The 23,210-nt window shown below is 40.0% G+C and overlaps 1 protein-coding gene across 2 annotated transcripts in view; it reads left to right on the forward strand.

The window, feature by feature from the left end:
* slc7a1a (solute carrier family 7 member 1a) overlaps positions 1-23,210 on the forward strand; it is a 47,556-nt gene that overhangs the window by 15,086 nt on the left and 9,260 nt on the right. For both annotated transcript variants that reach the window (XM_061740630.1, XM_061740631.1), the window contains exons 3-8: positions 9,663-9,922; positions 11,128-11,310; positions 13,964-14,122; positions 16,195-16,372; positions 16,864-16,997; positions 20,486-20,708. In XM_061740630.1, the coding sequence (XP_061596614.1) occupies positions 9,736-9,922; positions 11,128-11,310; positions 13,964-14,122; positions 16,195-16,372; positions 16,864-16,997; positions 20,486-20,708 (1,064 nt within the window). In that variant the 5' untranslated portion in view covers positions 9,663-9,735. The remainder of the gene's footprint in view (positions 1-9,662; positions 9,923-11,127; positions 11,311-13,963; positions 14,123-16,194; positions 16,373-16,863; positions 16,998-20,485; positions 20,709-23,210) is intronic.

The following is a 23,210-nucleotide window of genomic DNA, read 5'->3' on the forward strand; positions in this document are numbered from 1 at the left end:
TGGTGCTGCTGCTGCTGCCGCGGTGCAGGACACGCCGGGAACCTCTTCTTCACCCACCGCTTTAGGACAGAACAAATGAGGGGCTCCGTAGAGCGTTTAGGGGCTCTACGGAGCCCCTAAAGGGACACAGATTTTTTTTCATAATGACTTTTACGAGCGCGTGAAACCTTTACGTGCGGGTGTAAGCCTAAATTAGGGTTCCGCGTTAAAACGATGCAGAGCCTAAGGCGTAGGGTACGCGGTGACGCGCACCTACGCCGTAGGCTCTGCGTTGGTGTAACACGGAACCATAAATCAGCCCTGAGTCCCCCTGATGGGAGAGGGGGGTGAAGCGGGGCTGCCGGGCCGTTCTTGCATCGCTTTCGCACAGGGTGTCTTGATGATTTGCAATTACAGGTTGAGCCTACCGTTAGTTTTTAAACTGTAAAAAGTGGGGGGGACAAAAACATGATTTTGAAAAGACGGGGGGACATGTCCCCCTGTTGCGCCGGGGCACTCACGGAGTTTAGCGCAGCAACGGCGTGCTGCCACTCACTAGTTTTATTTTATACTATTTATATACTTTTTCTACTTTTACTGTGACCACCAAATACTGTGGTTTTCCTGGCCTCCACCTCATCCACAACATCTAGATCTCAGATCTCAGTGAAATTCAGTGGCACGGTGGCTCGACACGTCTCATTCATTCTAACGCCAAACAGGCTGCAGGAAGCTGCTGTGCATGCTCAGTAGGCTCATTCGTATGCAAATACTACTTTGCATTACCCTTTTAAGGTAGAAAGTGGGCGTGTCGAGGGCGGGATATGAGGCGGATTCAGCTGCGCAACTTTCCAGCTGGACTGTGATTTATAAAGCGAACATTGCGTGCAAGTCTGCGTGCACACGGTTTTATAGATCCAGATTTTTTTTTGCGCCCGCCATTTTCGGCTTTTGGGTGTACGTGCACTTTTAGTATGAATCCTACACACTCTTTTATAAATGAGGCCCCAGGACTGTTACTTAGGTAGGAGCACTGGGTGATAAAATGGGGGAAAAAACCGGGATAAAAAAAAAAAAATCTATTTTTGCTACTATGTATGTTTTGTGTTTGTTCCCTTGTTTGATTGTGTTGTTTGACTCCATACGGAAGAGTATCAGGGCCAGGCAGGAGAAAAATAAAAATAATATTTTAGAGGAAGATTTTTTTTTTCATTATGCACTTCGAGAAAAAAGTCGAAATGTCGAGAAAAAAGTCAAAATGGCGAGATTATTGTTGAAGTACAATTTCGAGAAAAAAGTCGAAATGTTGAGATTAATGTTGAAATACAATTTCGAGAAAAAAGTCAAAATTTTCGTGAATAAAGTTGAAATGTTGAGAAAAAAGGCGAAATTTGGACTTTATTCTTGAAATTGTATTTCAACATTAATCTCGACATTTCGACTTTTTTCTCTAAATTGTATTTCAACATTATTCTCGACTTTTTTCTCGACATTTCGACTTTTTTCTCGAAGTGCACAATAAAAAAAAATCTTCCCCTCACAAATATTTTTTCTCCTGCATGGCCCTAATACTCTTCCGTACTTCCAAGATGAGTTCCTTAAATAAAGTATTTCCTGCCAATGGCACATAATCCCCAAAGTAGTGTTTTTTCAAACACAAAACTCGAAGAAAAAGGTTCCCCTGTCTGTATTTGAGTAACAGATTAACCCCGGTTCCTGATCCAATGACCTGCTACTGTAGCTGGGAGTAAAATGTCCATGTATTCCTAATGAGCGGTAACTAGAGAGCCTGAACATGTGCAGTTCTTTCCACAGCGTCTTTAAAAGGGCATCCAAACATTTTCCCTGGTGACTTGGAAAGCTATTTATGATCAGGGACAGCATGTAAACAGAGGTGAAATGTACAACGGTGCTGCAAATGGGGAAGACTGAACGTTCTTTTGATCATTTAATAATTTTGTTAATGGAGTCGGTGGGGCGACGACGCAGTCGCTTCATTTTGGAAATAATTAACAGAGGAAGGGTTTTTTTTTTCTCAAGCGTATAAATCTGTTGGACTGGATTCAAGTTCTTCCACGTTATAATATAAGCCGGTTGCGTGGGACGCCATTATTCTGCAGGTTTTGTGACTCATCTATTGTGGAAGATGCTTTTCTAGGAAAACCAACAGAGCAAACTTAAGCTGCATCAGCTTTTTTTTAGGCATTTTATACTATATTCTCTTAGTATTTTTGATTTTGATTTGAAGATTTTTATTTCGAACATGCATGTTAAATAAAAAAAGAATACAAAAAAGTAAAAAAGTAAAATACAAAACTATGCATGTATGTAATAATAGAAGTAATTATAATGCATAGTATTACATTATCATTACTTTACTATAATACTACAATATAATAGAGAACAATAGACAGCAATGATATAACAATATACTTGATTAACTATATAAGAGTAGATATGCTATATATACACTGGTTCATATATTTACCTCCAATTATATACATAAAAATTACTATAAATCTATATATCTACATATAACTATAAATCAGTATATATTAATAGAGATATAGATACGGTATATAAATACTGTACGTATAATACAACTCAATATATCCATATACACACCTACATATAACATATCTATATCCATAATATACATCTATATATCTACATATATTAATAAATGTACATATCTACATGTTTATTCAAATCTGTATTATTTTGAAAAAACATATTGTAGTAGAGCAGATTTGAAAATGTGAATTTTTTCTGTTCCACGGTCACCTTTGTTTGCCGTAACGTGGGAGTTTCCATGAGGCCGTTACTCTCACCAGGTTTATGTTCAGGTCAGAGGGTTCTGACAATGTGCCCTTCGCAAAAATGTGTCCCAGTGTTCTGTCTCCGTGCAGTCTGTCACTCTGCAACCCGGTCCCTGCAGGACACGCTGCACCTGCACTGCACCGTGTTGAGTGCAGGTCTTATAATAACGCTGCATTTTGTAATAAACGTCCAAACTGTAATAACCTTTTCATTTCATTTTGCAATAAAGCCGCATTTTGTATTAAACTGCCCCATTTTGTAATACATTTTGTTATTGCATTTTGAGAAGATTATTATAAAATGCTTTTTTATTTTCTAGGAAATGTAATAACATGGTGCATTATGTAATAATACCTATTATTGTTTAACAATTAATTTATACAAGAGTGACTTTTGTTGTTTTTTATGCAATTTCCTTTAGAGCTATGTAGCCCAATAAATCTATGTATAATACTCCAAATATAACTTTAGTTGCCTATTTGAAGTTTGGAATTATAGAGGCCAATAACAAACAAATAAGCTATGCTTTACAATTGTTATTACATAATGCACCATGTTATTACATTTTCGAGAGAGTAAAAAAGTTGCACGTGCATTTTGTAATAATCTTCTCAAAATGTAATAACTTATTACATAATGCGGCAAAATCTATTACAAAATGCATTGGGGCAGTTTATTACAAAATGTGGCTTTATTACAAAATGAAATGACAAAGTTATTACATTTTGAATGTTTATTACAAAATGCACTGTTATTACAAAATGCGGCTCAACAACCACTCTAATTCTCTCCAGGCATCGCCTCGCGGTTTCTGAGTACAACGCAGGGGAATGTGTCCGGCATTTTAAACAAAGGGCTGAGGTTGAAATGAGGAGAATTCAAATTTTTGAATTTTTGGAAGCAGCACATCTACAAACAAAACAAAAAAGCAAGGGGCAGGGCGATGTTCACCCCTGGGGAGTACGAGAGAGTATTAGGGCCATGCAGGAGAAAAAAAATCTAAATTTTTTTTATTGTGCACTTCAAGGAAAAAGTCGAAATGTCGAGAAAAAAGTTGAAATGTCGAGATTAATTTTGAAATCCAATTTCAGGAATAAAGTCGAAATTTCGTGAAGAAAGTCGAAATTTCTCGTTTTTTCTCAACATTTCGATTTTTTTCTCAAAATTGTACTTCAACATTAATCTCGACATTTCAACTTTTTTCTCGACATTTCGACTTTTTTCTCGCATAGGCTAATGAAAAAAAATCTTCCTCCTCTAAAATATTATTTTTATTTTTCTCCTGCCTGGCCCTAATACTCTTCCGTAGGGGAGGGACCTCACTTTATTTAAAAAAAAAACAAACAAAAAAAAAGTAAGAAAAACAGTTTGAGGAGGATTTTTGTCCGGGGATTTAAACTTCTCAACAGTCCTGGATGTTCTTTGTATTCTTCCTTTCATGTTGTGGAAATCTTTTTGACCGGTGGAAGGTCTGGACGGCAGCCAGGCCGTTTCGGCACCTCGTCTCCTCTCAAACCGACGTTTCTGATGAAAGCATTGCCGTGTTGAAAGATGCAAGATGTCTACATGGGATCATAAATTATTCTAAAACCTACTGTACCTTCAGCATTGATGTTTGCAATCTGCCCATTCCACGGGCCCCCGGCCCCCCCAGTCTCTTCAGAGCTGAGCATGACAGCCGGCCAGATGGTCCCGCTCCTCTTCAGTCCACACAACACAGCAGCAGTGCTCTCCATAAACATTAGTTGCTTTTTTGCAAATGATCAGTTTTCCACTTTGCTTAAGTCTGTTTTAAAGGGGACCTATTATGGCATTGTAATGAAAAGATACTCACTGAACAGGATACAAGTAGATGTTGCCACAATGATGAAATAAGTGCCATCATGGTCCTATCAACGTGGAAACGGGAAACTTCCTCAGACAGAACAGAACTGGTTCCTGCTCACAGCTTTGCAGTTCTCTTTAAAGGGGACCTATTCTGGCATCTAATACCTATTTTAAACAGGCCTTGAATGTCTTAAAAACAAGTGTAGCACTGCTCGTTTCTACGGGGGGGTCACACAGACAGCGGGCACCGGGATCTTTGTAGAATATCTTTTATTTTCGTGCACTATGTCTTCCACCAGAGGTTCCTCGTGCATCAGCACCGTCCGCAGAGCTGCTCTCCCGCTCTGCTCTGCTTCCGTCCTCCCTCGTCTCCAGAGCCCGCACCCTACTGAAATACACAGAGAGTGATTAGACACACCTGTGTACCGTCAGCTGTTCCAGCCGCGTCACCTGTGCGCCACTCCCCTGCACTCCCTCTCTCCCCTGCAGACCACGCCCCAATCCTGCACCCTGCCACACAAGCTTTTGATTATTTTTGCTAAATAAATTAGAAATTCAGCCTCTAAACCATGTCTTTATCTTCCCATTCTCTAACCTCATTATCTATGAGGGATTCTGAGTGGGCGGGGCTATGATAATGAGGCTCTGTGCTGATTGGCTGCCTGAATGACGCGATACACTGCTACGAAAAAATGGCGGAAGCTCCGGCCGGTGGAGTTAGTTGTGGGCGTGGTTTCACGCATCGGAGGCAAAATGCATATTGCATTTTGGTTACGTAACGACGGGAGCAGAATCTTATTGGCTCGTAGATCCACATCACACTGGACGGTTCATCCGGGCGGCTGTACAGACACTGCAGAATTTGGTTGCTTTCCTCCTTCTCTGAGTTGTCAGGCTGAGGAGAGACCACTTTATAAATGTTAACGACAGAGAAAACATCCATCCATCCATCGTCCACCGCTTATCCGTTCCCGGGTCGCGGGGGCAGCAGCCTCAGCAGATATGCCGAGAGACATAGTCTCTCCAGCGTGTCCTGGGTCTTCCCCGGGGTCTCCTCCCGGAGGGACATGCCTGGAACACCTCCCTAGGGTGGAGGGACATGCCTGGAACAACTCCCTATGGTGGAGGGACATGCCTGGAACTCCTCCCTAGGGAGGAGGGACATGCCTGGAACACCTCCCTAGGGAGGAGGGACATGCCTGGAACACCTCCCTAGGGAGGATCCGGTACAGATGCCCAAACCAGGAGCAGCGGCTCGACTCCGAGCTCCTCCCGGGTGACCGAACTCCTCACCCTATCTCTAAGGGAGGAAACTCATCTCTAAGGGAGCGTCCAGCCACCCTGTGGAGGAAACTCATCTCGGCCGCTTGTATCCGCGATCTTGTCCTTTCGGTCACTACCCAAAGTTCATGACCATAGGTGAGGGTAGGTGCGTAGATTGACCGGTAAATCGAGAGCTTCGCCTTTCGACTCAGCTCCTTCTTCACCACGACGGCCCGGTACACCGACCGCATAACTGCAACATAAATTAATAAATTAAAGCTGCAAGCAGCGATGAACGGGCCCTCCACCCTTGTGCATGTTCAGGCTGCAGTGGAAGCTTGTATGACTTGCATGTAGATTCTTCAGGCCTGGACATTTAGCAGATGACACCAGCCACGACTCTCTATATCAAACCATTCAAAAGTTATGGCAGAAAGTAGGAACTATCAGATATCGACCAATCAGATGAAGGGGGGGCGCACTTTTTGGCGTCTATCGTCGCCACGGTAACGCTTTTGGCTGAGAAAAGTAATGCCCATCGTCGCAGGATGGAGACACACATTTTGATGTATAACACACCTGGGTGCACGTTACGGTTCGGGCCGTATTAACTGCCGAAGGAATGGCATAAATTGCGCCAAAATTACACGATTAATTCGAAATGGCCGACTTCCTGTTTGGTTTCGGCCATGGCGCCAAGAGACTTCTTTAAGTTGCGACATTTCTAGGGGGCTGTTGAGCCATTAGGCCACGCCCATTAATGCAAACCATTAAATATCAATTTTTCCGCCAGGCCCGGCTTGGTGCAAAATTTGGTGACTTTTGGGGCACGTTTAGGGGGGCAAAAAGGCCCTCCTTTCGTCGGAAGAAGGAAAAAAAAAAACAAGAACAATTCCTACAGATACAATAGGGCCTTCGCACTGTCAGTGCTCGGGCCCTAATAAATTAGTAAAACTATACTAATATATAATACTAATAATATATGTTATATATTGGCTATAGTTTGTAGCTTATATACTACCAAGTGGTTATTTTATCACTCTTTTTCAACAGAGCTGTAAGTATTTAATAAATGTTCATCAGAGTAAACATGATGTGCAGGAAAAATAAATCAGGTGCATCTGTCCAGATTTAGCAGATCCCTCACTTTGTTGTTGACTTTAGCCAAACATGTGCTATTTTTTTTTTTCTTTTGACTACTTTTGTGTACTTTCATAATCCCAAAGGGAAACTTGTCCCTGCGTGGAATGCAGCAGGAGCAGGGGGGCAACGCTGGGGCTTGTGGGAGCAAACGTTCCGCCAGCTCAAGGGCCTGCCCTTCTCTCTCAAGAGTTTCGTCAGGTTATGTAACTTTTATCTGAAGCAAACAAGCAAGAAGATGGATGATCCCTCTTTTTTTCTGGTTCACAGTCACACATAGCAGATTTGGGCTGCATTACATAACTCTCAAGACAGCCATGTTCTTCTCAACACATTCGTCAGGCACCGGCGGCCCCTTCACGCCCAGAGATGGACGTCTGTGTCGGTTCTGTTCCTCACCCAGTGAATTTAGTAGAATTTATTAAAGGATAGCCCCTTGAGATGTAACATCTCATTTTCAAGGGGGTCCCAAGAAAACATACAAGATTACAATATATCACATTACAGTACAGATACACATGACATAACACAAACACAGACATCTTGCTCACCCTCCCACATAAGTCTAGTTACAAAGTAGACTAATTGAATAACCAAAATAATGAGATAAATATAACATAACAGAGAGAAATATAAAATAAATAGATAGAAGAAAGGACAAAAAATACATAAATAGATTAAAAACATAGGCAATTTGTTTTAAGATGAGTGTATAATGACAACTTAAAACAATGAAAAGAGGTAATAGAACGCAAAAAGAGAGGAAGATTATTCCAATCTGATGGAGCTTTAAAATATAATGATCTTTTAACAACCTTTTGAAATTATAGAAACAAAGAAAAAAGGAAAATTCATATGTCTGAGTGAGTATGGAGAGTTATATGGAATCATGAGTTCTTTTAAATATGGAGGAAAAACAGTGAAAATAAACACATTTAAAAAGGAACTGAAGCCGGTGAAATTGCCGTTATACTTTATTTAAATTATATTTTTATACCATTGAATGAAGTTAAATTTATCACATTTGCGGATGATACAAACCTGTTCTGTTCAGGACCAGACATTAAAGAATTGTTGAAAACAGCAGAGAGTGAGTTGATGATGTTAAAAAAATGGTTTAATATCAATAAATTATCATTTAATGAAAATAAAACAAAATGCATGGTGTTCGGTGGTGTTAGAACTAATTGTGAAATAAAATTGAAACTAAATGGAGTCGGAATTGAAAGAGTATCTGAAACAACATTTCTGGGAGTAATTCTAGATCATAAACTACGTTGGAAACCACTTATTGATTACATTAGACAGAAATTGTCAAGATCTATTGGAATTATTTACAAAACAAGAGATCTGTTGGACAAAAAATGTTTGCGCATATTGTATTTCTCTCTTATAAAGCCATACATGTCATATTGTGGGGATTTGAGGAAACGCATACAGAATTTATATAGACCCTATAATTAAACTTATAAGAATAATATATAAAGTTTCTTATCGCGATACTACTAATAAATTATTTATAGAGTCAGGCATATTAAAATTCATAGATATTGTTTATTTAAAAACATTAAAAGCCTTCCTACTTTTATTCAACATTTCTTTAGATTAAAAGAAACAAAATATAATTTAAGAAGGCTATGGGTCTTTGAAACATGTTATGTGAGGATTAATGTTAAATACAGATGTGTTTCATTTTTGGGAGTCAAATTATGGAATGGACTTTGTGATGAACTGAAATTATGTAGATCTCTGTTGAGGTTTAAGAAAATATTGAAAGACAAAATTATTAAGGATTATAATGCAAAATGATTTGAATATAATTTAATTATGCAGAGCGATTTAGAGTAAATTTTTCTTTCTTTTTTCTTTCTTTTCTTTTGTATTACTGATAAACTGGGTTATCTTTTGGAAGGTACAGGTTCAGCAAGAATAAGCTTTGGCTTCGGCCTAAACTCCCTTTTTGGTTCCACAGAGTTTGTGTTATTGTTTATTGTGTGAAACTGATTAGTGTAAATATGTATGATAATGTTTTGTCAGTTACATGCACACAAGTTAAGTTGCATATAATTTAATGTAACCGAAATAAACTATTAATTAATTACCATATTTTCTGGACTATAAGCTGCACCTGCATATAAGCCGCATCCGCTCTATTTAAAAAAAAAAGATATGCAAGCCGCAGATATTTATGTTGTTAGATTAGATATTTACTACATGTACAGAAGGATTTTGAACTGTAAATGATGTACATGTTTGTACCTAAATAGATCCTTTCCTAACAGTGTCTTTTAACACGGCAGCAACTTTGCAACTTTGCTTCTACCTACTTCTATCTGCTAAAGAAGAAGTAGCGTATTCTTCTTTGCATTTATTTTGTCTTAGTTTTGATTCTAATTCCGGTTAGAGCGTCCCGAGCGGTGGAAGAAAAATCCACAGAATAGCTGCACCTTTGTATAAGCTGCATGGTTGAAAACCTATGAAAAAAGTAGCGGCTTATAGTCCAGAAAATACGGTAATTAATTCACTAATTAATTAATTAATTAATTAATTAAATGTCTTTAGCTAATGTTGCATATGTTGCCAACTTTATTGCATTATTACTCATCTCCCAACCTTTTTGCCCCCCATGTTAGTTTGGTGGCCCCTCTCGTCCTTCCCTGTGACCTCTGACCCTCGGACGACCGTCTCTCCTCCCCTGCCGTCTCCATGGCGATGAAGACGCTCCTGCACTTCGGGAAGTCGTTGCTCCGGGTGAAGGTGGTGGACGGCAGCACCGAGGACTCCCACCTGTCCCGGTGTCTCAACACCTTCGACCTGGTGGCCCTGGGCGTGGGCAGCACCCTGGGGGCCGGCGTGTACGTGCTGGCCGGAGCCGTCGCACGCGACAACTCAGGTGATAATAATAATAATAACAACTCAGGTGAAGTATTCAGGTGTCAAACCTGTGGAACAGCCTGAACATGGAGATAAAACAAAGTAGAAACATATCACCATTTAAAAAAAGATACAAAGAAACATTCTATTCAAAATACAGATGTGAATAAACATGTAGATATGTACATTTATTAATAAATGTAGATATATAGATGTATATTATGGATATAGATATGTTATATGTAGGTATGTATATAGATATGTTGAGTTGTATTATACATACAGTATTTATGTATCTATATCTCTATTAAAATTTATTGATTTATAGTTATAGGTAGATATGTCAATATATCGATTTATAGTAATTTTTATGTATATAATTGGAGGTAAATAAATGAACCAGTATAGCATATCTACTCTTATATACAGGACTGTCTCAGAAAATTAGAATATTGTGATAAAGTTCTTTATTTTCTGTAATGCAAAAATGTCATACATTCTGGATTCATTACAAATCAACTGAAATATTGCAAGCCTTTTATTATTTTAATATTGCTGATTATGGTTTACAGTTTAAGATTAAGATTCCCAGAATATTCTAATTTTTTGAGATAGGATATTTGAGTTTTCTTAAGCTGTAAGCCATGATCAGCAATATTAAAATCATTTAAGCATTACAGAAAATAAAGGACTTTATCACAATATTCTAATTTTCTGAGACAGTCCTGTAGTTATTCAAGTATATTGTTAGACCATTTCTGTCTATTGTTCTCTATTATATTGTAGTATTATAGTAAAGTAATGACAATGTAATACTATGCATTATAATTACTTCTATTATTACATACATAAATAGTATCACAATTAAATGCTGGGCATTTGTTTTGTTTTCTTTCGTTTGCTTTGATTTCTTTGGATTTTGACTATATTTATTTATATATACATATAATATGAGTATTATATCACTGTATTGAATAGTTATTTAAGTAGGGGTGTTTGGTTATGTGCGTTTTATAAGTAAGTTTATTGAAACTCTTATTATACGTAAGAATGTATGTTAGATTCAGGGGTAGGTGTAGGTGTTTACTTCAATATATATTTGTATTGTTTTTTTTACTTTTTTGTACTCTTTTTTTAACATGCATGTGTGAAGTTAAAGTCACTGCAGCAGACCGAGAGATATCTTCCCAGTTCCCCCTTTGATTACCACCATTGCCCCCCCAGGTCCTGCTATCGTCCTGTCCTTCCTGATAGCAGCATTAGCGTCCGTGTTGGCCGGTCTTTGCTATGCCGAGTTCGGAGCCCGGGTCCCCAAGACCGGCTCTGCCTATCTGTACTCCTACGTGACTGTTGGAGAACTCTGGGCCTTCATCACCGGCTGGAACCTCATCCTCTCCTACGTCATCGGTAAACATGCAGCAGCAGCATCCAGGCTCGGTGGGGTTCTCCAGTGGGGTGGTGGAAAGTTGCCTTCGTCAGCGAAAATTATGACTAAATATCATCGTCAACGAACCTTTATCACCTGAGGAAAACAAGACGAGACGCAACGAAAATGCTATGACGATAACGATAATTAAATGTATAATGCAATATCGTAGAGGAATAAAAACGAGACTAAAATGTAGATTACAAAATAATACAAAATAAGGATCCTAATCATGAGAGTTCAACGTAGATCTGGGAATCATCTGCATAAGCTGTGACAAGAGACCTCAAGATGGTGGAGAGTCTGGAACAGGAGGAGCCCCAGAACTGGTCCCTGTGGGACTCCGGTTGTCTTGGTGTTTCTTAAAGATTCATATTAAAAACTGTTAACACGTAACAGACTCGATAGGAGTAAAGTTGCTTTGCGTCAACAAAAATTATGACTAAATATCGTCGTCAACGAACCTTTATCACCTGAGGAAAATGAGACAAGACGCAACGAAAATGGCGCTCATGTGACGATAAGGATAATTAAATATATAATGCAATATTGTAGAGGAATAAAAAACAGACTAAAATGTAGATTACAAAATAAAAACTGCTAAAATGTCCTTTTCGTTGACCAAAACGAGAGGAAATGTTCTACCAAAGATCCTTAATGTCCATGTTTTCAGTAGTTTCTCTGGTTTAATGTCCATGTTTTCAGTAGTTTCTCTGGTTTAATGTCCATGTTTTCAGTAGTTTCTCTGGTTTAATGTCCATGTTTTCAGTAGTTTCTCTGGTTTAATGTCCATGTTTTCAGTAGTTTCTCTGGTTTAATGTCCATGTTTTCAGTAGTTTCTCTGGTTTAATGTCCATGTTTTCAGTAGTTTCTCTGGTTTAATGTCCATGTTTTCAGTAGTTTCTCTGGTTTAATGTCCATGTTTTCAGTAGTTTCTCTGGTTTAATGTCCATGTTTTCAGTAGTTTCTCTGGTTTTATGTCCATGTTTTCAGTAGTTTCTCTGGTTTAGTTCTGCTGGGTGACGTTAGTCCTCAATCCCAGTCGCTGCAGCAGGAATCAGATCCAGAAGAAGCAGCTGCAGAGTTAGAGGCTGATGCCGTTAACGCAGAGATCTAGTTCACGTCCATTAAAAACAAAGTTACAGAGAGAAACGCAGGGATCTGCTCTGGGGGGGAGAAGAGGAAGATCCATCTTTGGATCCACTTTCCTACATAGACGTGGAAAAGAAAACCCAATGTGTCGTCGGAAAAGAAAAAGACGGGGAGAAATGGGGAAAAATAAATATGTTGTAAACTCAAATTAGAGTCTTCTGTATCTGGAATGAATGTATTCTTGAGTCTATATGGTAACAATAATATAATAATAAGATAACCTTGTTTGAATTGTAAAATGGGTTTGGCTAAATACAATCTTTGACTAAAACTAGACTAAAATGGACAATTGTGACTAAAATAAGACTAAAATGCTCAGACTTTTAGTCGACTGAAACTCGACACGACTAACTAATAAAAACTAAAATGATAGCTCGACCCAAAGACTAGACTAAAACTAAAATTGAAACAGGCTGACAAAAACAACACTAGTGTGATGACCTCAAGCAACAATATCACCGTTTTGCCGTCGGCCTACTGAAGTAATAAAGTGTTTAATTTAAAGCAGTTTTCCCACCGCATTAAAAATGTCAGATGTTACCCAGTTTCCCCCCCGGTAACAAGCCCGTAGGAAGGTGTTTGATGCATGTTCATTCTCAGTAATTAAAATATTCATGTCATGACAGCTTTACCTTGAATTTGGCCACAAAACAAAGATGATGAAAGTGTTTTGACAGTTGCTTTGCTCATTAACATGTTAATGTTGGATTAACTTCTTCCTCCTCGTCGTAATTATCCCTAAAGGTATCCCAGGAAAGCTTCACCTCTTTCAGCATTCATGCTGCTCACAGCCCCAGGTGGGGGAGAGGTGATGCTCTACGCTGAAAATGTTAGCGCTTATGAAACCAAGTGTTGTTTTTTCTTTTACAATTTTCGTAAACCTTGAAAGGAGAAACCCTACGGAAGAGTATCAGGGCCATACAGGAGAAAAAATATTTGAGAGGGGAAGATTTTTTTTTATTGTGCACTTCGTGAAAAAAGTCGAAATGTTGAGTTTAACGTTGAAATACAATTTTGTGAATAAAGTCGAAATGTCTCCTCTGATAACTACACGTCTTTATGAGCTAAAAGAGAAAGAATGTTTTTGTTACTGAAGCCGATTCTGAAGTTTCACCAGTTCATCTATCGGCCTACGAGGCATTTTGTTTGTTATAGTCTCAGAAGGTTGACTTTATTTCTTGAAATTCCGCCTTTTTTCTCAACATTTCGTTTTTCTCGAAATCGTACTTCAAAGTTAATCTTGACATTTCGACTTTTTTTCTCAACTTTTTTCTCGACATTTCCAATTTTTTCTCGAAGTGCATAATGAATCTAAAATATTATTTTTATTTTTCTCCTGCCTGGCCTTAATACTCTTCTTTTACAATTTTTGTAAACCTTAAAAGGAGAAACCCACCCATGCCGGCCACCTCCTATGTTGTTTTTGGTTGAATGAAACAGGAAGTAGTTTGTTTGATGAAAACTGATCTCTCTACATGCCAGGAACCTCCAGTGTGGCTCGCGCTTGGAGCGCCACGTTCGACGAGTTGGTCGGGAAGCGCATAGAGCATTTCTGCAAAGAGTACATGTCCATGAACGCCCCGGGTATCCTGGCCCAGTACCCCGATATGTTTGCTGTCGTCGTCATCCTGACCCTCACAGGTAGGATCACATCTCTGCTTCTGCACGTCCCTGGATTATTCTGATCGTATGGTTTGTACTTCAGAGAAAGGTTCAATATCCTCGATTCTAGAAAAATGTGTTTTTATCCAACTCAGTGAATTTTTAAACTGTAATAATTAGTGCTGTCAGGCAATTTAAAAAATGTATCTAATTAATTACAGGATTTATAATTAATTAATCTAATTAATTTCATTTTAATCTCATATCTGCTAAATGTCCCCAAATAAAGAATTTGAATTGTAGGACATTGCAAAATTGCAGTGCATGACTAATCAATTGAATACACTAAGAAGAGAAGATTTGAAATGCACATTTATATTGGTGAAGTGTGTTTTCATAAATGAAATTCAAAAGAAAAAGCTCAAGCACATCAGCAAACCAATTAGGCCAGGTGCATTATTCAAAAATACAATGCAAATACAGTTAAAGGAGCATGAGGCAGGATTGAGGCAGGATTTATGAAAAAAATGTGTATACGTTTTAAGTTTTCTAGTTCTAGTGTTCCAAACCAAAAAGAGTGAGCCCTCTAGTGTATCTCTCCGTTGCCTTGAACAGACTGTGTGCTGCAAAATGTGCTGCAATTCCGGGCCCGAATTTCCCGCGCTGTCCTGCGGATGTGACGGATGTGCAGTAACCCCGGCGGTCGTCGTGGCGCTAATGAGTCTCATTTCTTTATTGTTGCTTCAAGCTCCTTTAAACAAATACAATTCTAAAATAAAATGAAAGCTGCAAGCAGCGATGAACGAGCCCTCCACCCTTGTACACGTTCAGGCTGCAGTGGAAGCTTGTATGACTTGCATGTAGATTCTTCAGGCCTGGACATTTGGCTGATGACACCACCCACGACTCTCTATATCAAACCATTCAAGAGTTATGGCAGAAAGTAGGAACTATCAGATATGGACCAATCAGATGAAGGGGCGGGGCTAATTTGCACCAATTATGTTCAAGGACTTGAAACCATGTCCGATGACACCACCCGCGACTCTTTATGTCAAACCATTCAAAAGTAATGGCAGAAAGTAGGAACTATCAAATATGGACCAATCAGATGAAGGGTGTGTGCGCTTTTTGGCGTCTATCGTCGCCACGGTAACGCTTTTGACTGAGAAAAGTAATGCGCATCGTCCCAGGATCGAGACGCACATTTTGATGTATAACACACCTGTGTGCACGTTACGGTTCGGGCGAAGAACCGGCTGAAGAAATGGCATAAATTGTGCCAAAATTACACGATTAATTCAAAATGGCCGACTTCCTGTTCAGTTTCGGCCATGGCGCCAAGAGACTTTTCTTTAAGTTGTGACATGATACAGGTGTGTACCGATTTTTGTGCATGTACGTCAAACCGTATTGTGGGGCTTAAGGCACAAAGTTTTCTAGGGGGCGCTGTTGAGCCATTAGGCCACGCCCATTAATGTAAACCATTAAATATCACATTTTTCACCAGGCCTGGCTTGGTGCAAAATTTGGTGACTTTTGGTGAACTATCAAATATGGACCAATCAGATGAAGGGTGGGTGCGCTTTTTGGCGTCTATCGTCGCCACGGTAACGCTTTTGAAAGAGAAAAGTAATGTGCGTCGTCGAAGGATGGATACGCACATTTTGATGTATAACACACCTGGGTGCACGTTAAGGTTCGGGTGAAGAAGCGGCTGAAGAAATGGCATAAATTGCGCCAAAATTACTTCCTGTTGGGTTTGGGCCATGGCGCCAAGAGACTTTTCTTTAAGTTGCGACATGATACAGGTGTGTAGCGATTTTCGTGCATGTACGTCAAACCCTATGGTGGGGCTTTAGGCACGAAGTTTTCTAGGGTGCACAAAAACTGTATTTTAGATATAAAATCCTTGATGGCAGAGAACTTTCTACAGCTCAACCAGGACAAAACAGAAGTTTTAATTATTGGTCCTGAAGCCAAGAGAGAGAAACTTAATAAGTTTTATGTTTGTTTAAATGCTTTATGTAAAACACTTTGTGTTGCATTTTATAAATGTATGAAAAGCACTATATAAATAAAGTTTGATTCGATGTGTTCCTCCTTTTAAGGGCTCCTGGCTTTTGGAGTAAAAGAGTCGGCGATGGTGAACAAGGTTTTCACGTGTATAAACGTACTCGTGTTGTTGTTCATGGTGGTCTCCGGTCTGGTCAAAGGAAGTATGAAGAACTGGCACCTGGACCCGGCCGAGATCCTACACCTCAATAATACAACCAACTCCAGTCACAAGTAAGGATTTGTTCAGCCACTGAACTGTTGAAATGTTGAGAAAAAAGGCGAAATTTCGACTTTATTCACCAAATTTCGACTTTATTCTCAAAACTGTATTTCAACATTAATCTCGACATTTCAACTTTTTTCTCAAAGTGCACAATGAAAAAAATCTACTCCTCTCAAATATTTTTTCTCCTGCATCGGAGGGGCCGTTTGGCGCAATATGGCAGCCACGCTTCCATCAGTCTGCCCCAGGGCAGCTGTGGCTACAAATGTAACTTACCACCACTGGAGAGAATGTGTATGAATGAATAATGGTCTAAGTGTAGCACTTTGAGATTCATTGAATGGAAAGTGCATTACAAGTTAAATTTATTATTCCGTACTTGGTCTGATGAAAGCTTCCCTCTAATAATCAAAACTTCTCACTCCAAGGTTTTAAGAATCAAAAGAAGTTTTTATCTGAACGTATATTTTGACCGTGAATCTTTTCGTCCTCCGTTCAGTCTGACCGACGTCCTGCCGTCCAAGGAGAGCTTGGGAGAGGGGGGCTTCATGCCGTTTGGCTTCACGGGCGTCCTCTCAGGAGCTGCCACCTGTTTCTACGCTTTCGTTGGATTCGACTGCATCGCCACTACAGGTCAGTGACGCTGAAGACAAAGGGCCAGTCCCAATCCCCCCCTAGTCCTACTTTTCATCCCTACCCCTATATTTTGTGCATTCTCGTGAGGGTAGTGGTGTCCCAATTCCTATTTGCATCTAGGGCTAGTGGGGATAACGAGGGCTAGTGTGTATGAATCTAACCCTTCACAGCGAGGGATTTCAGATGCTGACTCGCCGACCGAGGGCTAGAGAAAATTTCCCAGAATGCTTTACGTCATCATTTGCAGACTGAATCAAACAAAAAAACATGGCGGACATTTCTAATTTTTAGTGAATAAAATCAATATTTTGAGTTAGTTTCTGCATTAAAATGCGTTTTGATTACATTTCTAGTGAGAAATATATATTTTACTTTCATAATATTCACTCAGTGAATGTACATAATCATTTGCTTGCTTGTTGTTGCGAAGTCTTTTTCAAACTTCGCCAGAATAAAGGCTGATTTATGGTTCTGCATTACACCAAAGCAGAGCTCCGTACGCCGTAGGGTGTGCATCGATTTAACGCGGAACCATAAATCAGCTCCCGGGCCGGCGGCTGGTCTCATCCCCTGGAGCAAATTTCTTAACAGGCGTTATTTGGATAAACTGAGCATAAGTGGCATAATAACAGCGCTACAGCGGAAATTAAAACAGCTTTTAGCTCTCGCCTTCCTGATATGGTGTGACGTATGTGCAAACGTAACTACGCAGTCGCTTACGAACCCAAACGTAAACCACGCAGTGACGTAGCGAGTGGTGTCCCAATCCCTAGGGAAGATTACAAAGCCCCTAAAGTTTGTGGCTTCATTTTTTAGGGCTAGTGGTAGTGAGTAGGGTGAACATTGGGACTGGCCCAAAGACTCTCCCTCCGTCGGTTTATCAGGCAGTTCCTGATTCCCTGCAACTCAGAAAGATGTTTAAACACGGTCTGCATTCACGTCATCTTCCCCGCCCTGAGCAGCATCTGGTGACCTTGTTAACTGATATGCTCTGTTTAGACAGTGTGCAGACGCTGCTTGCTCCTGCGCCAGAATCTACTCACGCAGAACCACTTCTACATTTCTGTAACATTACAAGGAAGCATTGCATCGACTCTGTTTTGCATCTGCACGAACTGTATTCAATCCAGAGGTGTGCAGACAGATGTCATTACGTCTTTACAGTTAAAAGTGTATCCTTGCAAACAGTTGTTAGTCTGTATCTGTCATTTGTGGTTTTTTAAAAGTGTAAAATGACGATGTTTGGCTGCGGCAGCGGGGCTGCTCCCCTCGTTGCATTTCTCATATTGCTTTCACTGCCTTGTGGGTCGGTTTCAATCTTGGGGGGGTGTTGGAGTTGGGGGTTCATGTGGGGGTGTAACTGAATCTGGACTTGGAGCCGGTTCAATCCTCAGCTCATCTAAACTTCCAAGACTATTACATAAGAGTAATATGGCAGGAGGAAAAGCTGACTTTAATGCATCTGGCCCACTTGTGCCGGCGGCCGCCTGCCAGGCGTCTGACGCAGGTCCGAGGTCAGATCTTCTGCCCGGGAGATCGTCTCTCCCAGTTTCTCTGCAACTGTTTATGGGTGCGTCCTCCCGCATTTCGGTTGCTTCAAGGTCCCTGAGTTGTGATAAAGTGAGCGTGTACATTTTTCATACACCTCGCCCTCTACTTCACCTCCCCTCAGGCTGTTTACCGCCCCTCTTTTTCCTGCCTTTTAATTGGCTCACATGAACCCTGAAGTGAACCGTTGAGTTTGACTTCTAAGTTCCAGTCTTTCACACACAACCACAGCCAGCAGTAGGCCTTGATTTGACTGGCTGGCAGCCATCACCCCCCCCAACCCCCCCATCCCTCCACATACATACAAACACATACATATATTCATGCTCACCAAATGTTTTGTGCGTTTTTCGGCCAATCAGACGCAAAACTTCACTATGTTGCAACTTCCCTCTGTTGCAAAATCGCCGGCAGCTGCGAGTTCCAGCCTCACGGCTCCAGGGGGAATACAAGTTACTTGTTCATTCAAATAACACACATGTCTTAAATGCATGTGTTTGCAGAGATTTCAGAGTTTACTGGAACTCTGCCAGCGCAGAAATACGGCGGCTGCCAACAGCTGTTCGGGGGATTCAAGTCCGAAGTAAAACAGCTGTATACATTTGAGAGTGTAAAAGTGACGGGTCTTAAATTAATCCTGCTTTTGTCTGCAAGGCCGATCAGGGATTTACTATATATATTTAGCATCACTGATGCATTTACACCAGTTTTTGCATGCACAAGACGAGACTTTAAATACATTTTAAGACTAAAATAACATGTTATTAATGGATATTGGTGTCTGCTGTCTTTGTCCACCGCAGGGGCCTGTAATTCTCGTCAGTTGTGTGAAATAAGACCTGGAAACAGGCGTTGTGGCATAGAATTGTCAAATTGGTTTAATTCACCGTACGAATTGTTACAGATTACTTTGTAATACTGTATTTGACCCGGTCTTTGTACGTTTTGACCGTATAGAAACGTAATTCTTGCCATTGTAAGCAGTACTCGAGTAAATTGACTGGTAGTTACCAATATTAACCTAGTAAATACCTGTAATTTCCCTCATAGTTCCCATCTAATGTCTTTGTAATTACCTAGTAATGTTTAGTTTAAACAACCAGGTATTTACCATGTAGTTACATGGTAAATACACATAATTACATGGTACAAGAAAATACGTAATAATTACCTAGTACTTACTGGGTAAATTACCCGGTAGTTACCATGTAATTACCTTGTAAATACAAGGTACTACTAGGTAATTACCATGGTATTACCTGGTTATTACTGTACTGTAAATGAAAGGGTTACCAGAATATGTGTCCTATTTCTAGTTAAAATGTCTCATTTTAGTAAAAAAATCTCATTACACTTAAAACAAGACTCATCACTGGAAAAAACAACAATTTTCACCTGTTTCAAGTAGATTTTCACTTGAAATAAGTAGAAAAATCTGCCAGTGAAACAAGATTTTTTTTGCTTGTTATAAGAAGATAAATCTTGTCCCACTGGCAGATTTTCCTACTTATTTCAAGTGAAAATGTACTTGAAACAGGTGAAAATTGTCAAATAAGTTATTTTTCTGGTGATGACTCTAAATGTTGAAATAGCAGTAAAACCACATTCATTGATGAAATGACATAAGGGATGGAAAGGAGGGATGGCAGTTTTACAGGGGGGATGATTTGGACCGTTTTGAATTCAGGGGGGGGTGCCATCCCCCTCATCCCCCCTCAACTCCAGTACTGATTGTAAGAATGAGATGTACCTGCTGGACTCTACTGCCCCTACTTTTTAACAAACTGTGCTTTTTATTATTTTACCTCTTTTCTTATCATTTTATTTGTTATTTACTGTTTAATTGTGTCTTGCCGCTTTTAATGTTGATGTAAAGCACTTTAAATGACCTTGTGTTGAATTGTGCTCTACAAATAAACGTGCCTTGCGTTGCCCAGGTGAAGAGGTGAAGAACCCTCAGAGAGCCATTCCCATCGGCATCGTGTCGTCGCTGCTGATCTGCTTCGTGGCGTACTTCGGCGTGTCTGCCGCGCTCACGCTGATGATGCCCTACTATCTCCTGGACAGCAACAGTCCTCTGCCCGTGGCCTTCAAATACGTGGGCTGGGACGGAGCCAAGTACGCCGTGGCGGTGGGCTCGCTGTGTGCTCTCTCCACCAGGTGAGGACCTGAACGCGTCGCTGCGAGCTGCTCTGCCAGCTGCTCTGCCAGCCGTGCATGTGAATATTTCCCCTAAAGCAGACATGCAGATGTGCAAGAATTAACATTTCCATGCATGCGCTTGCATGTTCCTCTGAACCCTTGTACTGTCTTTGGGTCAAAATGACCTAATTCTCCTGTTCTTTCCTCCTGCTCTCTCCTTCCTTATTCCCTTCCTCTTTTCTACCTTCCTCTTTTCTCCCTTCCTTCCTCTTTCCTTCCTTCCTTCCTTCCTTCCTTCCTTCCTTCCTTCCTTCCTTCCTTCCTTCCTTCCTTCCTTCTTTTTTCCCTTCCTTCCTTCTTTCCTCCTGCTCTCTCCTTCCTTCTTCCCTTCATCTTTTCTCGCTTCCTCCTTCCTTCCTTCCTTCCTTCCTTCCTTCCTTCCTTCCTTCCTTCCTTCCTTCCTTCCTTCCTTCCTTCCTTCCTTCCTTCCTTCCTCCTGCTCTCTCCTTCCTTCTTCCCTTCATCTTTTCTCCCTCCCTTCCTTCCTTCCTTCCTTCCTTCCCTCTTTTATCCCTTCCTTCCTTCTTTCCTTGTTTTCTCACTCCCTTCTCCCTTCCTCTTTCCTTCCTTCCTTCCTTCCTTCCTTCCTTCTTTCTTTCCTCCTGCTCTCTCCTTCCTTCTTCCCTTCCTCTTTTCTTCCTTCCTTCTCCCTTCCTTCCTTCCTTCCTTATTTCCTTCCTTCCTTTCTTCCCTCTTTTCTCCCTTCCTTCCTTCTTTCCTTGTTTTCTCCCTTCCTTCTCCCTTCCTTCCTTCCTTCCTTCCTTCCTTGCTTCCTTTCTTCCTTCTTTTTTCCCTTCCTTCTTTCCTCCTGCTCTCCTTCCTTCTTCCCTTCCTCTTTTCTACCTTCCTTCCTTCTTTCCTTCCTTCCTTCCTTCCTTCCTTCTTTCCTCCCTTCCTTCTTTCCTCCCTTCCTTCTTTTCTCCCTCCCTTCCTTCCTTCTTTCCTCCCTTCTTCTCTTCCTCCTTCCTTTACCTGAAGACAGCACAAAGGTTAATCAGAATCATCTTTATTGGCCAAGTTTGAACATCGTCCAACAAGGAATTTGACTCCGGTTATTTCGCTCACTGTACCCAGATTTAAAAATAGAAAACAGTAAATAAACAGATGTGGCACTTATTAACATATATACAGTCAAAAAACTGAAAGGTGCAGCAGTATGAGGTAGAAAAAGGATAGCTCTAAATAAAATAACATACAATTTTGTTAAATTGAAAGGTGCAGCAGAATGAGGCAGGCATGATTATTGTTGGAAGGTGCATTGTTGCAGAACGTGATAGTGCCATTAAATTACTGATTATTATTGTTATTGTCATTGCACGGTGATGGATTTCTCCGAGACTTAAGAAATCATCGGAGCCGTTATAGCAGTGGGAATGCGACTTGTTCCATCAGCAATTATTCACACATTTGCAGTTTTACCAGTATTTGAAAGCTAATTTTGCACATAACTTTAATACGTACGACGGAGTATTAAGGCCAAACTAAGACAAAAAAAAAGGAAATTACGAGAATAAAATCATAATATTATGAGAATAAAGTCGTAAAATTATGATAATAAAGTCATAATGTTGCAAGAATAAAGTCGTAATATTACGAGAATAAAGTCTTAATAAAATGAGACTAAAGTCGTAAAATGATGAGAATAAAGTCATATTATTATGAGAATGAAGTTGTAAAATTATGAGAATAAAGTCATAATATTACGAGAATAAAGTCATAATATTATGAGAATGAAGTCGTAAAATGATGAGAATAAAGTCATAATATTACGAGAATAAAGTCGTAATATTATGAAAATAAAGTCGTAAAATTACGAGAATAAAGTCGTAATATTACAAGAATAAAGTTGTAATATTATGAAAATAAAGTCGTAAAATTACGAGAATAAAGTCGTAAAATTATGAGAATAAAGTCATAATATTACGAGAATAAAGTCCTAATATTATGAGAATAAAGTCGTAAAATTACAAGAATAAAGTCATACGAGAATCCAAGCCACCAGGACAAAACATTATTGTATACAGGGAACAGTTTTAGGATAGGGTGGCGTTTCATTCGTACTTCTCACCTAAAAATATTTAAATGAACTGAATTTGAACTAGTTTAAAGTGAAAATGGTGAACTATGAACGTGAACTATTCCTTTTTAAACTATGTGGACTGAACTTTGAACTGGTTCATGAGAAGTCGGAACTTGCACACCACCTGTCACCAATATACAAAGCGAAACTGCATGGACATAAAGCGTAATATATGTACCGGTACTTTGGAAAGGTGGGTGCACGCATGTGGAGCATGTGTTGGCCATTGCATGCTGATATTAAAAGATCCTCGACCCTGTTGCTCCACTGTGCTCCCAGGCCGGTGTCGTCTTTCACATTTTCCCAATTCACATCTGCAACTCACACCTTGCTTGCTATTTTCGTTTCCCTTCCTGTGATTTTTCTGATGACCCCTGTTA

This window comes from Cololabis saira, chromosome 14 (genome assembly GCF_033807715.1).
Source record: "Cololabis saira isolate AMF1-May2022 chromosome 14, fColSai1.1, whole genome shotgun sequence".
Classification (NCBI taxonomy): domain Eukaryota; kingdom Metazoa; phylum Chordata; class Actinopteri; order Beloniformes; family Belonidae; genus Cololabis; species Cololabis saira.